The following is a 16,604-nucleotide window of genomic DNA, read 5'->3' as shown; positions in this document are numbered from 1 at the left end:
AGAGAAGACAGAATGATGGCTGAAGTGCATCCGGCCCTTTAGAACACAGATTTATTGGCTATTAGTGAATCCTGGGGGCCTGTTCATTGCTCTAGGTTGTCTCTTCATGCCTGGGTTTGCATCCTCATCTGAGAGGGCAAGTCACATTTCACAGGCTCCGATAGGCACCCACAGTGTTATCGAAGAGCTGAGTGTTGGGGAAATGTCCAGCTTTGTCCAAAAGGAAGTAAAAGCGTCGGCCTTTGACCTTCAGAGGCAACATAGCAGGAGCTTCAGCTCTGTGGGCCACGCAGGAAACCTGGTTCAACGGAACTGTGAAACGGGTTCCCAGGCCAAAGGGGGCATAAGTGGTGAGTGTCACCTGCTGCCCCCCTGCAAGAAGCATGACTGACCGCACAGATCGGAGAGAGTAGAGAAGACCAGCACCAAGGACCAGGGCTCCTGCAGAAGCACAGAGGGGTAAAGGGTTATGCAGACAGCCCTCCTTTAGAGCAGTCACATTACTGTAATGGCAGTGACAGTTGAGCACTTACAGAATTTTGTGTTCCTAACTCCAAACCCATCACTTAAAAAGGGGAGGGGGGGCAATTGGTGGTGGTGCACACCTTAAATCTGAGCACTCCGAAGGCAGAGTTCCAAGGCAGCCGGAGCTACACAGAGAAACCCTGTCTTGAAAAAAGAAAAACAAAAAGAAAGAAAGAAAAAAAAAAAAAAAAAAAGACAGGGTCTTTTAATCCATGCTGGCCACAAGCTTGCTATAGGTTCAATAATCTTGAACTTGTGCATTTGTGATCTTCCTGCCTCCACTGTATAAATGCTAATATGACATCTGGGTGCCACCATGTGCCGTTTATGCAGCCTTAGGGGCTGCAACCAACGCTGCACGCTACTTAGACAAGCACTCTACAAACTGAGCCATACCGACATTGTTCTAGACGGCCAGCTCCGTTGTTAAAGGGAGAAAGTGGGCCCGTGGCTTCAGTAGCCTGCTCATGGCCAGAGTGAGGGGCCGATCTTGGCCTATGGTGTGCGAGGTGGGGGTAGGGAGTTGGGGAGCAAGGCATTCGGTGACTTAGCTGCCATCACACCTATACCGGGTATCCCACTTACATTTCCGCTCATCCAAGAGGATTGGGAACCCTTCTTCACTGAGTTTTGTGCTCACAGCCCCACGGCAACCTGGAACCCATGCCCTTACCCATCGTGCCGCAACCAACAGCTAGCCCGTAGCGCCAGAGTGCCGAGCGCAGGTCCGTGTAGCCCCGGTTTGGAGCCTCCGCAGGAACCCGGATCAGAGGTCGGGACAAGGCTGCAACAGCCAGGGAGGTCCAGAAGATGCCCTGGCCGGCGCAAAACAGTCCAAGGATGGCAAAGAAGCGGCCCCGTTCGTGCTGGAAAAGCAGCACATCCCGTGGGACCCCATTTTGCAAAAGCCGGTGCAAAGGGTGGGACCGCAGTACAGACAACAGCCCGCTGACCGACCGCCGCCAGGGAGCCGCCATGGCGGAACACTTCCGTCTGCGGGGCGGGACTTCCTGTCACGACGCACTCTCCCACCCCTCCTGCATTGAGGAAACCAGCCAGCAATGGGACACCAACTACAATATCACTCTTTATCTTAAAAAGTAAAGGGAACCAGGGGTTAAGTACACAGAGCACCTAAGTCCTTCGGGTAGTTTAGTGTCAGCTCTACAAAGTAAGCTTTGGCTTCCTGGCACCATGAGGCTCAATCTTCCGGAAGTCTTCCAGAAGGCGGGTGAGGAGGACGAGGCAGCCCTCCTTCCTCAGTCACAGTCACAGGCTGGCCTCGGGCTAGACAGGAGATGGCAGATGACAGCCAGACAATATTATCCAAGGGCTATTTACAGGGGGCTGTTCCTGTGATCATTGAATAAACGCTGCTTTTGGAATCTCTCCCTTGGTCTGCAGAAAGAGAAAAGGTGAGTCAAACGACCGCTTTCCCACCTGCCCGCCCAGCTCATGGGACCCCCTCCTGGCTGTCCTGAAACTTTATATAGACCAGGCTGGCATCAAACTCAATCGGGCTGCCTCTGCCTCCCAAGGGCTGGGATGGAAGGCGCACACCACCACACCCAGACTTAATTTGACCCTTTGAAAAGCTCAGATCCTGTTTGTCAGCCACAAAATTCCCATACCCTACCTTGAGACGAGTGAAGGCCTCAGCAGATATGTGGTAGTCCCAGTTATTGTCTTGAAGGCACCTGGAGTGGGATTAACATAGGAAGCCATATGAGAACCAAAATGCAGTCCTTCTGACCACAAAAAAAAAAAAAAAAAAAAAGGCACTCTAGAGTCCATCCCATGGAGAAAGTCACCAAAGTTTTCCAATAAGCTTATACATTGTTGCACCACTTACACAAATTAAACATTAAAATGTTTACACTGGAAGGGAAGGACTTCCATAGTTTAAAAACTAAGTGTGTGTGTGTGGGGGGGGGGGGGGCTGGAGAGATGGAGATGGCTCAGAGGTTAAGAGCACTGACTGCTCTTCCAGAGGTCCTGAGTTCAATTCCCAAAACCTACATGGTGGCTCACAACCACCTGTAATGAGATCTGGTGCCCTCTTCTGGGGTGTAGGAATATATGCAGACAGAATATTGTATACATGATAAATAAATAAATCTTTAAAAAAAAAGAAAAAGACTAAGTTGCAAGTGGGTAAAATGTCACAGGCTTTTAATCCCCAGCACTCAGGAGGCTGAATCAGGTGGGAATTGCCAAGTCTGAGGCAAACCTGAGCTACAGAAGGACTTCTAAGCAGCCAAGGTACACACCGAAGACCCTGTCTCAAAACAAAACTATGCTGCAGAACCACACAGAAAAGAGCTCTGGAACAAGGCATGCACCTATAGTCCCAGATCCCTTGGAATGAGGAGGATCACTGGAGTCCAGCTTTGGTAACTTAGTGAGACCTTGTCTCAAAATGACAAGTAAAAAGAGGGCTGGGGCCGCGCGGTGGCGGTGCACGCCTTTAATCCCTGCACTCGGGTGGCAGAGCCAGGCGGATCTCTGTGAGTTTGAGGCCAGCCTGGTCTACAAAGTGAGTTCCAGGAAAGGCACAAAACTACACTGAGAAACCCTGTCTCGAAAAACAAAACAAAACAAAAAAAGAGGACTGAGCAGCCAGGTGCAATGGCTCATGCCTTTAATCACACCACTCTGGAGGAAGAGGCAGGAGGTTATCTGTGAGTTCAAGGCCAGACAAGTACATAGTGTGACCCTGTCTCAAAAGTAAAACACAAAGAGGCCCAGGAAAATTAGTTCAGTGGCCGAGTGCTTGCCTAGCATCCATGAAGTCTAGGTTTAATCCCTAATTCTGCTGGGGGGGGAGAGAGGAGCAGTAGGGAGGTGGGAGGGCAACAATTCATTCTTCATAATTTATGCAGAAGTCTTAGTAGGAATCTTTTTTTTTTTAAAGCACTATTATTCACTGTCAGGCCATCTGTTTCCTCTTGGTCCTATCCATGCTCAGCACTCACTTCTGAGACCACTCGAGGTTCATGCCAGACTGGGTAGAGAATGCTTGCAACATTGCCTGTTGTTCTGGGGAGAGCGTGGGTACTGGGCTGGAAGAAGGTGTGGGTGCAGGCATGGCGAAGGCTCTTTGGATTTCTTCAGGGCTGGCATTCCGCACAAACAATTCATCATTTACAATACATAGCCTTGGGGACAAAGAACATCTTAAATAAATGGACAAATAACTTCACCCTACTACACTGTCTGTTCTCAGATCTGGTTAACATCCACATGGTGCCCATCCCATGTTACCTTTTATCATTTATTCTCAACTACAGACTAGGTGTTTAGGATGATTACTCCCAAACACACTACAATTATATGTTCACTCCCCAACCTACTGATAGTAGTTATTCAAGCTTCATGAACTTCCTACTGCTTTTATATAATTCTGATAACTCCCTGAGGAATAATTCTTTCCAATTATCACACTGCTAGTCTGAGACTGAACCTGATAAGCTGATCACTTACCCTGAATTGCTGGCAGGAACAGCAATGAACGTTCTTGTGAAAGCACGTAACGAATCTCGAGACTTCCCATCCACTGCAATGAGAACAGAAGCAATGGCTCCTTAGAGTCACTCAAGCTTGATCTTTACAAAAGGTTCTCTCCCACCACGGTATTTGATACAAAGACTGATACCAATCCTAGCTTGGTCAGGTCAGGATCGTTATTTGGACATGGGAACAGAGGTGGGATGAAGGGACAGATCAGAGAGAAGAGTAACAGGAACTAAGTCAAGCAACTTAGAAAGTGCTTAGCCTGTGGCTTGGCAAAGTATCTGAAGTCACTTCACTTCCTAAGCACCTCTGTGTAAGGCTATTATGAAGCTCATCTAACAAAATAAAACAAAAGAATGTGAGGTTCAGAGGTACTGTAACTTTCCCAAACCCACAAAATAAACACAGGGATGGAAATGGAGACCTGTCTGACTCTTCCATCTACACTGTTCTGGTCCCCAGGTTTTTGTCACACTGCATCTAAGACAGGTAGGATCTAAGATTAAACCAAGATGGTCTGGGTAAATAGAAAGGGATGAGAAGATAGCTGGGAAACTAAAGATAAGGAGAAAGGTTCAGGATTCAAGATTCTTACCTTCCTTGAAGACTCCATTGACAGAAAAACACAGCAATGTCCTCTGAAAGAAGAAAAGCACCAGAAGCAATGGAGTTCCCAACCAGAGCCTGAGCCTCCTCTCCCTGAGTGCTGAGCCCTTACCCACCCCAGGTCTGGGCTTCTGTAAGGAGAACGTGTGCTTACTGTTTGCGCACTTATGTCTACCACAAAGGAATTGATGTCATGTTGAGTTTTAGGTAACTCATTGAGGAAGGCAACAACGTTGAGACGTGTGTGCTTCAATAGCCGGAATCGCACGGCTGCAAACAGAAGGAAAAGAGAAACCAAGGTCAGAGCACACTGGCTAGCTCTACTGACTCTTTCCCATTTTGACTGCTCACAGGAAATACTTACTGGGCTCTTTAAACTTCTTCACGTTTCTGCTGTCTTTGACGTATTCACCTAAGTTGCTTTTGGAAAATAGGAGGGGAAGATGGTGGTGGTCAGAACAATGGCCTGTATCTTCCAAAGAACCCTGTGTGGTTCTGGGTAGGTTCTGACATGTGACACTCACCGGACAGAGTTCTGGGGGGTGGAAGGAACGGTTAGCGAACAACAGGCGCTATCATGGTAGGCATCCAGGAGACCCTGGCGGTCTCCTGAGTCATAAATTGCGTAGTACCTGTAAGGAAAGTAAAGGGTAGACTCTAAGTTCTGTGTCTGAAAGCAAGGGGACACAGTGGTGAGCTATGTACAACAGGCCAGTCACTATCCCCAGCCCTAAGGGCTCCTGAGATACTCACTGCTGCAAGAAGTGCAGGACCAAACTCTTTAGGTTCTCTGTTCCAAAATAGCTTCCCTGAAATCAAACAAGATATTAGGAACATAGGACCAATATGCTTCACACTCATGAGTTTCTAATTCTGTCCTTCTGACCTTGCAGGGTGGTAGCACTGTGGGGGCTTCAATATCAAAGGCAATTGGAGGGGGTAGCTCATGGCCATCCTGTGGAAAAAAGTGAATGTAACATGTGAAACAGAAGAAAGACTTCATTTGTGAGCACAAAGAAAACCTAAGTGTGAAGGGTCAGAAGTCAATCATAAAAAGGCATAGTGTGCACAGGAATCTCATGAGAACTTTTCTAGGACGATGGCTACCACTGTTAGCAAATTCTTAAAGGGATCTACACATCCGCTCTGGTGGTCATAAAACAGAAGGAAGACCTTGGTTGTGCTTGTTAGAAGAGAATGAAGTGTTAAACTTACCAGGCGTAATAACTTGGGAAATCGTTCGCGAATGGCGCTGTCAAGAACGGGACAGAAGTAAGTGACGCTTCAGAGCCATCATGCCTCCTGGGCTGCTCTAGGAGCAAATACACCAAAAACCCGAGGAACAGCCCATCCCATCCTGCTCATTGCCCACTCCTTCCCAGCCTGCACTCGGGGACAAGAACCCCCATTCCCCTCCTCACCAGGGGCACCCCTTCTGGACTGCCTTGAAGGCTGGCTGTTTCTTCTCTGATCCCGAGTGCCAATGGAGGAACACTCTCAGCCCAGGCTTTAAGCCTAGGGCGCCTTCCCCACCTTACCCCCCTTACCTTCCACCTACTCACCTGTGCAGCCCCGGGAGGAGGGAATGGGGTGGGAGCCCAGGGGCTCCGCTGCCTCAACAGGTATCCACCAGTTCTGCCAGGTCTGGCCTTGGCCAAGACCAGAACACACCACAAGTATGGCACAGGATGTTGGGGCAGGGAGATGAGCAAGACAGGGCTCAAGAGGAAAGAAGGCAAGAACAGAGACTAAGGGAAAGGAGGAAAGAAGAAGAGAAAGGTAGGCAGGGCAGGGATAAGAGAGAGATGAGGAGATAAGGAGAGGAAGCAAATCAACAAGAGACAGAACTGAAGGCAAAGACACTTAGAGAAGAATGGGAGAAAGAAAGACCTCCTGATACAGTCCTTTCCTTCACCTGCCCCTTTTCTGTGGTTCCAAGGTAGAAATGGAGAACAAATCCTATTATAGTGGTTTGTAGTCACTGTTGGCCAGGTCTCTGTCTGCTCCCTGGGTCCCGGTCTGAACTGGGCGTGGGAGGTAAAGCAGCCATGGGGCCAGGAGACCTCCCTCAGAAGACATGAGGGTTCAGGCCCCTGCCGAGTTGGGGGGGTGAGGGTCTGTGCCCCACCTCAGTTGGCCCCCAAGTTTTCTCCTGATGGCCCCTCTGCGACTGTGCCTGTCTTAGGTTGTTCCTTCCCTGAGGAATCTTACCCGTCTCTGGCTAACCAGCCATCCTCCGGGGCCAAGCAGGGTGATGTGAGGTATGCAAGTGAGAGAGGGGCAGTGCCCCTGACAGGGTCATTTCTTTGTCTCCTTGGTAGCAGATGCCCCTGTGGCCTCCACGCCCAGAACCTGCCTAGGGATCCCCTCGCCTGCTGGCGGGGCCCTGGCTTTGGTCACATCTTAGGGAACCCAGGTTTTCTTCTCCAGGTAGGGCCCAGCTCACAGCACTGGGCCAGAGAGACCAATAGCATGGTACCAGCCTCCAAGAGGCATCAACCTCAGCATGGGCAGGAAAGACCAGGCCACAGCCTTTGGAAAGTAGATCATGAGAAGAGTCCCTCTTGGCACAATGGCAAGAGGGACCATCAAAGGACAAAAGAGGGAAGGCCCATCTCAGTAGGTAGTCCCAGATAGAGAGGACTTTCTCACACTGAGTACACTAGGCTTTTGGCTGAAGACAATCATGTAGGTGGGGCATATATACATAAGACACCCCTACATCAAAACAGAAAATTAGAGGTGCCCTTCCTGGAACAACAGGTCGGGAGATTCTAGAAAAGGCTGTGTTCAAGAAGGAAGGAGAAAGGCCAGAAAATCAGAGAACAGTAGTAGTCAGGTGAGAAGGAAAGAAAGGAGATCTGGGACAAGGCTGGGAGACACCGAGAGGCAGAAAGGAGTACGTGATCCTCCTCCCAAAGGACAGGTGGTTCCAGCTCAGGGCTGCATGTTCTCCTGTAGACGGGCACTGGTCAGGGTGCATTAACTCAGCCTCCCAGGGGGTGAAGGTCCCCAGGAGGGGAGACAGAGGCTACAACTGACCTGATATAGGTGGACTGGTCTTGGAAGTTATCACACATGGGGTTTCTGTCAAGCCACAACTCTTCCAACTTCAACCCTTTTATCTTGTCTAATTCCCACTCAGACTTCAACTGTGAAGGATAAGGAGAGTGCAAAAGGGAAGAAAGAGACCCCCATAAGGACAGCAGCTGGATCTCCATACTCCCAAATGCTACCTAAGTTTTCTTTCTTGACTTTCACCATGGCTAGTCAAATTCTTCTCACCCTCCACCACTGATAATAAAGCCTGCAATAAAGCCAGGGTCAGTGTGATAGCTCAGTGGGCAGAAAGAAATTCTTGCTGCACAAGCCTCACAACCCAAGTTCCAGCCCAAGAACCCACAGCAGAAGAAAAGAACCAACCAAAAGTTGTTCTCTGACTTCCACCCACTCATAATCAGTAACTATTAAAAATAAAAGCATCACTAGGTTATTGGTCCTCACTTCGTTTCCAGAGAGATTTAGGGTCTTTAGATTCGGCGCTTTCTGTACAATGCTGGACATATCATCCAGCTTGTATAGTCTGTTGTTGCTCAAGTTCAAAGACAGTAGCTATGAACAGAACAAAGTTTAGAAGTGTTATCATACATAGTCCAGAGGCAAGTCTGGCCCCTCATCCTACCCTATTTATCCCACTCTGCTTTCTCATGCAAAAATACCTCAGGAATATTCTCTTCAATGATCCGCAGTGTGGCCGCCATACAGCTTCTGCGATTTAGAACAACATCAATGTTCTGGGCCACCAAACCTTCAGCGTGCAGAAAGAAAAAGAAGTCTGAGAGGGCTTGCCCACACCAATGTTATAAAGACTGACTGTTCCCCGCTCCATCTAGTCAGGACCACTACTGTCAGCCATACCTGGGTCTGAGCGGAGGCCCTTGAGGTCAAGTGCTTGTTGGGAGCCATCATATCGTTCACTCATGACCAGCTAGAGGAAAGAAAAGATAAGAGTTTAGTGGTCACCGAGGGAGATTTAAAGACCGATGGACCACTTAAGCCAGCCTCACCTTGAGCTGCTCTATTTGTTCAGGCTTCAGTTCATTCTGTACAGTGTGAGGTGGAGCAGAGGAGTTGATGATGATAGATATCTGAAGAGAAGACAGAAAGGCAAGAGTATACTTGAGGTAAGCCTAATCCCCAGAACTAACATTTAGTCCTTTTTATTCAGTGCATTAGCGTCAACCTATGCGACACCAGGCCCTTTGTCTAACATACCCTTCTGTTTTCTTGATCGTGAATCTTATAGTTTACAGCCTTTAATGCAGAAGCAGTACTGGCATCTTCCACAAAAAACTGGGCCCGTGTGTTTTCATAGTGAAACTGGAAGAAGGAAAAAGAAGAGCATTCAATTTGGAGTCCATGGCCTTTGGCCAGCCTCCTAAGCCTGACTTCACCTTACCTCAATGGGGTTGAAGGGGACACTGCACTTGCTCTGAATCATGCTCAAGAGCCACGTTTTGTCATACTTTTTGCCATAAGGAATCTGGAAGTGAGAGAAAAGGGCAGCACATTTCAGTTCTCCTTTTGTATTTTCTGCCAAGACTGAAAAGATTTCTAGAGCTTTGGGGTAGAGCTCAGAGACAGAAGACACGCTTAACATGGCATGTACAAGGCTCAGTGATAGAAGGCACAAGGCATGCTTACGTGCACAAGGCTGGTAGAACCCTTCTATCACAAAATTACTGGTTTTTTTCTCCTAAAGAGAGGACCAGACGTGCCAAGCATTTTGGTGCAGCCTTTAATCCCGCACTTAAGAGGCAGAGGCAGGTGGATCTCTTTGAGTTCCAGTCCAACCATGTCTACAAAGTGAGTTTCAGGACAGCCAGGACTGTTATACAGAGAAACCGTCTCGAAAATCAAAATAAATAAAATCAAAAGAAGAAAAAGAAAGAAAGGACCAGATGTATGGTTTCCATTTGAGATACAAAGATTTCCTTAAAATCTTCTCCATATACTTATCATCCCTTGCAAGATGGCTCAAACAACATGGCCACACATCAAATATATTAATTCTAAATCCTAAGATATTATGTGTACCTTACTGCCCCATAGAAACTCCACAGCCACCTAGAACCACTCTTAGCTTAAGTGTTACTCTACCTCCTGACCATACTTAGCAGATTCCCCTTCCACTTACCACTGTGCCTATTCTCAACTCCCTTCCTTAACCCTGTTCTTAGAATTATTTCTAACATTATCTTAGAAAGGGTGGACAAATGTGATACTTGACTGTTGAGTAAACATTGGAGAAAATGGATTTGAGGGGCTGGGAGCAGGTGTCAAACACCTTTACTGAGTTCAGTCCCATTTCATGAATCATGTAATCTCCCAAGGTACTCACTGTAATCTTGAACCAGTTCTTGGTGGTCCCATCTTGGCTGGTACCAGCTCCTGCTCTCTCTGGAGGAGCTCTGTCTCTCCTTACAGTAATATGAATTCGATCTCGATCATGCCAAGTATCCCCCCGACGGTTAGGCCGGTTGGCATAGGGGTTGCTGTTGGGAAGCAGAATTAAATTTCCATAAACACTAGGAAAGATGAACCTGTCCTGCTAGTGAAACTACAACTACTAAATTGGTCTGGTTAAGTATCACTTTACAAAGTAAGAAGAGAAACAACAAAGACAACAACAGGACTATATAATTCAGTAGGCCACCATTTAAAGCAGACCAATTAGTCACTTACTATCTTACTCGGGGGCCATCTTGGGGATCATTCATTGCCACATCTCCATCATCTTCCTCAAACCGGGAGGACCGTACACCAGAACCACCTCTTCCAGACCGACGATTCCCCTCACACTTCCAACGGAAAGGCCCGCGGCCTTTCTTTCTTCTCTGAGGGAAACTAACACGGTCATCATGCTCTGAAATTGAAAACAGATACAGACATTAGTAATACATCAGTGGTCTTAGTTACCTTGGTGTGATCACTCTGTATTACTGGGAAAGACAGATACTAACTACAAAGGCTACCGCCATATAGAAACGCTTAGGCTCTAGCCAGAGGAAAGAACTTTCTGTAGGACACTGACATCAAGAACAAGTTATTGGGGCCGGGCGTTGGTGGCGCACGCCTTTAATCCCAGCACTCGGGAGGCAGAGCCAGGCGGATCTCTGTGAGTTCGAGGCCAGCCTGGGCTACCAAGTGAGCTCCAGGAAAGGCGCAAAGCTACACAGAGAAACCCTGTCTCGAAAAACCAAAAAAAAAAAAAAAAAAAAAAAAAAAAAAAAAAAAAGAACAAGTTATTGGAAAACTATAGAGCTATTGAAAAATAAAAGGGTCAAGAATGTACCTCAAGGAGCTGGAAAGATGACTCAGTCTTTGTTTTGATTTTTGATACAGGGCTTCTCTTTGTAGCCCTGGCCATCATCCAACTCAGACATCCATCTGCCTCTGCCTCCTGAGTGCTGGGATTAAAGGCGTGCACCACCACCGCCTGGCAAGATGACTTTTTTTTCTTAATTTATTCTTCTCTATCCCGGCCATAGTTTCTACTCCCTCCACTCCTTCCAGTTTTCCCCACTGCCCCCCAATCCACTGCTCCTCCATTTCCCATCAGAAAAGAGCAGGTCTCCCAGTGATGTCAACCAAACACAGCATAACAAGATGCAATAAGACTAGACACAAAGCCGGGCAGTGGTGGCACATGCCTTTAATCCCAGCACTCAAGAGGCAAAGCCAAGTGGACCAGCTGAGGAATTGGCAAGGTGGCTTGTTCTGGTTCTCTGATCTTCCAGTTCATCCCAATACCTGGCTCACAGGTTTGATTTTATTAATAAGACTCTCTAAGATTCATGCTACAGATCTCTGAGTTCAAGCCCTGCCTGATCTACAGAGCAAGTTCCAGGACAGGCTCCAAAGCTACTCAGAGAAATTCTGTCTCAAAAACAAAACAAACAAACAAAGAAAAACACCAAACACCCACCCCCACCTCCCACCCCCGCCAAAAAAAAGAGTAGGCACAAACCCTCATATTAAGGCTTGCCAAGGCAACCCAGGAGGAGGAAAAGGACCCCAAGCGCAGGCAAGAGTATTCGAGATACTCTAACTCCCACTGTTGGGAGTCGCACAAAAACTCCAAGCCAAACAACAATAACACACATGCAGAGGACCTCGTGCAGACCCATGCAAGCCTCATGGTTGCTGCTTTAGTCTCTGTGAGCTCCTATGAGCCCTGCTTAGCTCATTCTGAGGGCCATGTTCTGGTGGTATCCTCAACTCCTCTGGCTCCTACAATCCTTCCTCCCCCTCTTCCATGGGGTTCTCTGAGTTCTGCCTAATGTTTGGGTGTGGGTCGCTACATCTGCTCCCTCCAGCTGCTGGAGTAGTCTCTGATGATTACTGAGTGAGGCATCTCATTCTTAAGAGCACTGGCTGCTCTTCTAGAGAAGCAGCTTTGATTCCCAGCACCCACACTGCAGTGCACAACTGTCTGTAACTTCATTCCAAACACAGATGTATAAGCAGGCAAAAACACTCATATACATTAAAAATGAAATAAAAGGAAAAGGAAAAAAAATGTAGAGTGCTTGCCTAGCACACTCAAAGACCTGGGTTTGATCGTCAGCATCGCCTCAAAACAAACAGACAAAAACAATAACAAAAAAAAAAAAAAAAAAAAAAGGCATTTTTTCATTTGGATATGGTAACCCATGCTTATATACCAGCAGCTGGGAGGTAGAGGCAGGAGAATCAAGAGTTCAAGATCATTTGTCACTACATACCAAATTTAAGACCAATCTGGGCTGTCTTAAAAAAAAAAAATAAAATAAAGTTTAAAAGGGCGTGGAGGTGGTGGTGGTGGATTCTCTCCACAAGTTCATATGAACAACCTTAGAAATCAGTGGGTTAGAGGCTGAAGAGATGGCTCGATATTTCGAGTAGCTGCTGCTCTTGTAGAGGACCCAGAGTTGGTTCCTAGCACCCACGTGGCTGCTCACAACTGTGCTCTACAATGTGGATGCTGGGAGTCAAAGCTGGTCCTCTTTTTTTTTTTTTTTTTTTTTGGTTTTTCGAGACAGGGTTTCTCTGTGTAGCTTTGCGCCTTTCCTGGAACTCACTTGGTAGTCCAGACTGGCCTCGAACTCACAGAGATCCGCCTGGCTCTGCTTCCCGAGTGCTGGGATTAAAGGCGTCCTCTTAAGTCATTTCTCCAGCCCCTGAGGTACACTCTTGACCCTTTTGTTTTCAACATCCCTACAGTTTTCCAATAACTTGTTCCTGATGTTGTCCTATTAACAAGTCCTTTCCTTTGGTCTGGGCACAGGTGTCTGTATGGAGAGAGCCTTTGTAGTTAGTTCCAGGGGATCCAATACCTTCTTCTAGGCTCTGCAGGCACTAGATACACACATGCAGGCAAAATATCCAGACACAGAAAATTAAAATAAATGAATAAATCTTTAAAAGAAAGAGTAATGAAAGGTGAATATATCACAATACATTGTGTAGATGTATGAAATTGTCAAAAAAATCATAAAGTTAAAGAAAGTGAAACAGAAACCAGTTCCTACATAAAAAAGTAAAATGTGGGGGCTGGAGAGATGGCTCAGAGGTTAAGAGCACTGACTGCTCTTCCAGAGGTCCTGAGTTCAATTCCCAGCAACCACATGGTGGCTCACAACCATCTGTAATGAGATCTGGTGCCCTCTTCTGGCCTGCAGTCATACATGCTGTATACACAATAAATAAATAAATCTTTAAAAAAAAAAAAAAAAAAAAAGTAAAATGTGGAAATGTAACCCCACCCCTGAAAACCACTTGAAATTTTTGATCTTTTGCCTGTACATACAAATGATGGCCACAGAGCAATTGTGGGAAATAACTGTAATCCCAGCAATTGGGAAGTGGGGGCCTCAATTATACAAGAGTTCAAGGCTATCCTGGACTACATGAGATCCTGTCTCAAAAAATAAAAAATTCTTACAAATATGACCTATTTTAAAACCTAATAACAATCACTACCTCTTTGCTCTCAAACTGTTACTCTGAATTTGGGAAATGCTAGTTTCTTTGAGCAGAAATACCCTGCACTTCACAGGACTTCTAGACTCGGGGTCTGGTGGCAGTTACACATCAGGGTCCTGAATGTTCCCTAATATAAAAACTGTTGTCTGAAGCAGGGGGATCGAAAGTTTCAGACCAGCTAAGACCCCGCCTTAAAAAGGAAAATAAGGGGCTGGAGAGATGGCTCAGTGGTTAAGAGCACTGACGGCTGCTCTTCCAGAGGACCTGAGTTTAGTTCCCAGCACCCACACGGCAGCTTAAAACTGTCTGTAACGCCAGTTCCAGGGGACCTAAAACCCATGGCAAAACACTAATGCACATAAAATAAAAAAAAATAAATAAAAAAAAAAAAAAGGAAAATAAGCTAGATATAGAGAGGGACACACAACTTTAAGTCCAGGAATTTACAGAGGCAGGTAGATCTCTGTGAGTTTTCAAGGCCAGCCTGTACTACACAGTGAGTTCCAAAAACAGTCAATGTTACACACTGAGACCTTGTCTCAAAAAAAAAAAAAAAAAGAAAGAAAGAAAACGGTAAATAAATAAAACCAAGTTTAGTAGTACACTGTTTTTAAGGCAAGAGGATAAGAGGCTGAAGGTTATCCTCCCATATGTAGAGTTTAAGGCCAGACTCTCTCTCTCTCCCCGAATATGTGTGTGTGTGTGTGTGTATGTATATATGTGTATTTATGTATGTATGTATGTTTATGTATGTATATATGCATGTATGTGTGTATATATATGTAGACACATACACAAAAGGAGGGCTGAGGATACAGCTCAGTTGATAAATTACTTACCTCTCCTTCACACACACAAAAAGATCACAAGGCTGAGGCTGAGGCAGGAGAATTTGAAACTTCAAAGTCACTTCAAAGTCACTCTGGGCAATTCAGTGAGACTATCTCAAAAAAATAACAACAAAAAAGGATGGGAATATAGCTCCATGGGAGAGGACTGCCTGGCACATGCACGGCCCTGTGTTCAACTCCTAGCACAAAATAAGTAAGTCTGTGAGGCAGGTATGTAGACCAAGCTTGGGAGGCTGGCACAGACAGACTGACTATGAGGCCAGCCTGGGGTACTGAGGCTGACCCTGTAAGGGAGAATTAGTCTTTCCCCAGGGATGAACTCCCTAAATGGTCATCCAATCCCAAATGGTTAGCCTTAAAAACAAGTACAGCAAGCAACACTAAATGGACTCAGCAGGTTGTATGAATTTGGGGAGAGGGGCGACATGGAAGTGATTGAAGGGAGGAGATCATGTTAAAACACACACACACATACATACATACATACATACATGTATATGTATATTGGGTTTTCGAGACAGGGTCTCTCTGTGTAGCTGTCCTGGAACTCACTTTATAAACCAGGCTGGCCTTGAACTTACAGAGATCCGTCTGCCTCTGCCTCCTAAGTGCTGGAATTAAAGGCATGTGCTGCCACCACCCAGGATATAATGTCATATATATAATTTTATTTATTTATCTTGCTTTTTTTTTTTTTTTTTTTTTTTTGGAGACAGGGTCTCTCTGTGTAGCCATGGCTGTCCTGGAACTCACCAGGCTGGCCTCGAACTCAGAGATCCATCTGCCTCTGCCTCCCGAGTGCTGGGATTAAAGGCGTGGGCTGCTACCGCCACCGCTACCGCCACCGCTGCCGCCACCACCACCGCCGCCGCTCGCCTTTATATAATTATATTTTAATTAAAATAAAGGTTCACTGGGGCGAAGATTTTTCAGGCCCTGGATAAATCAGCACCACACAAACACAAAAAGGTTCATAACTTCTAAAGAAATCTACCTAACATCTAGCGTCCTGTAAACAATGACCCTCACCAAGTGACCCTAGAGAAAAGAAATACATGAAGAAACAGTGCAACTGAGGTTCACTAAAAAAATCTTCACTTCCAGTCACTGTGTTCCAGGCACTTGATAGAAATGATCTCATTCACACACACACACACACACACACACACACAACTTGGGGAGGTTTGTCAGGTACCCACATGAAAGAGGCGGAAAACAAGGCCCGAAAGTTTAACTCACTCGGGGTTAGCACAGCCAACTCCAGATTCAAACCTCAGCTGTTATACTGTCCTAACCACCACGATGAATAAATAAGTCAGGGTAGCTGTTAGGACTAGAAAACTGGTAAACATTCAAGGAGCAAGCTGCAAGACCGACTGATCGCGTTTAATATATAGATATATATACAGGGCACCAGAGCAACCCACGAGCAAGGGACTACTGACTCACATTTAAAGAGTCGGGCCGCCAAGCTGAATTGACAGGCACCAACCACCCTCAAAGTTCAAAGGAATCTTGTCACCCCACCCCTGAGCCACAGGTCCTCCTCCAACGCCAGAATCCGGGCGACTCTGGAGCCCCCGGGTCCCGCGGCGCCCCGTGCCCCCTGCCCGCGCGGCCACCGCTGCCCACGGACGCAGAGCTCCTCGCGGCCTCCCGCCCCCGGGCTTGCGGCCTAGGCCGGGGCCGCCCACTCCGGCCCACCGCGCCGCCTCCCGGCCCGAGGCCCCGCACTAACCGTTGTATGACTTCCCTCTGTCCGCCATGGCACAGGCAGATACGGGGGCGGGCTCGGGCGCAGAACCTGACGCCACAAAACGCCCGGAAGCCTCGGCGCTCAGGACAGAAGCTCTCCTACGACCGGCGCCACCGCATTTATCCGGCGAAGCACGTCGCGCGCCGCCGACGTCCCCAGGATGTGGGCGGTGCCGCGGGGCGGTAACGCGCTCTCTGCCTCTGCGCAGAAGCAGGGCTGCCTCGCGGGGGCGGGGCCAGGCCCTCCGAAGCCCGCCCACGGCCGGAGCTCCGGGCGCGATGACTTGCTGGCCCGCCCCACCTTCGAGCTTCTCCACTGTCCCGGCT

The 16,604-nt window shown here is 47.3% G+C and overlaps 2 protein-coding genes across 5 annotated transcripts; both read right to left on the bottom strand.

Moving 5' to 3' along the window:
* Nucleotides 1-33: 33 nt before the first annotated feature.
* On the bottom strand, nt 34-1,585 carry Tmem223 (transmembrane protein 223). Its single transcript, XM_006995176.4, has 2 exons — nt 1,199-1,585; nt 34-441 (listed from the first exon to the last, which is right to left on the bottom strand). Exons 1-2 carry the CDS (start codon nt 1,500-1,502, stop codon nt 149-151), a joined length of 597 nt encoding a protein of 198 aa, XP_006995238.1. The 5' UTR covers nt 1,503-1,585; the 3' UTR covers nt 34-148.
* Nucleotides 1,586-1,599: 14 nt separating this feature from the next.
* On the bottom strand, nt 1,600-16,539 carry Nxf1 (nuclear RNA export factor 1). 4 transcript variants are annotated; one of them, XM_076558995.1, is made up of 22 exons: nt 15,276-15,458; nt 14,511-14,611; nt 10,390-10,570; nt 10,046-10,199; nt 9,104-9,187; nt 8,920-9,024; nt 8,712-8,792; nt 8,563-8,632; nt 8,364-8,452; nt 8,149-8,256; nt 7,687-7,796; nt 5,860-5,896; nt 5,531-5,599; nt 5,398-5,453; nt 5,169-5,276; nt 5,009-5,064; nt 4,799-4,914; nt 4,634-4,676; nt 4,009-4,081; nt 3,501-3,683; nt 2,162-2,222; nt 1,600-1,923 (listed from the first exon to the last, which is right to left on the bottom strand). In XM_076558995.1, the coding sequence occupies exons 3-22, from the start codon at nt 10,422-10,424 to the stop codon at nt 1,885-1,887; spliced, it is 1,677 nt and encodes a 558-aa protein (XP_076415110.1). In that variant the 5' UTR covers nt 10,425-10,570; nt 14,511-14,611; nt 15,276-15,458; the 3' UTR covers nt 1,600-1,884. The 4 variants fall into 4 exon arrangements, with proteins under 4 accessions (XP_076415110.1, XP_006995237.1, XP_042116355.1 ...); XM_006995175.4 differs by lacking the exons at nt 14,511-14,611; nt 15,276-15,458 and adding an exon at nt 16,261-16,539; XM_042260421.2 differs by lacking the exons at nt 14,511-14,611; nt 15,276-15,458 and adding an exon at nt 15,972-16,142.
* Between the last annotated feature and the right edge of the window lie 65 nt (nt 16,540-16,604).

This window comes from Peromyscus maniculatus, chromosome 1 (genome assembly GCF_049852395.1).
Source record: "Peromyscus maniculatus bairdii isolate BWxNUB_F1_BW_parent chromosome 1, HU_Pman_BW_mat_3.1, whole genome shotgun sequence".
NCBI classification, from domain to species: Eukaryota; Metazoa; Chordata; class Mammalia; order Rodentia; family Cricetidae; genus Peromyscus; species Peromyscus maniculatus.
This window is presented reverse-complemented; position numbering and strand designations above follow the sequence as displayed.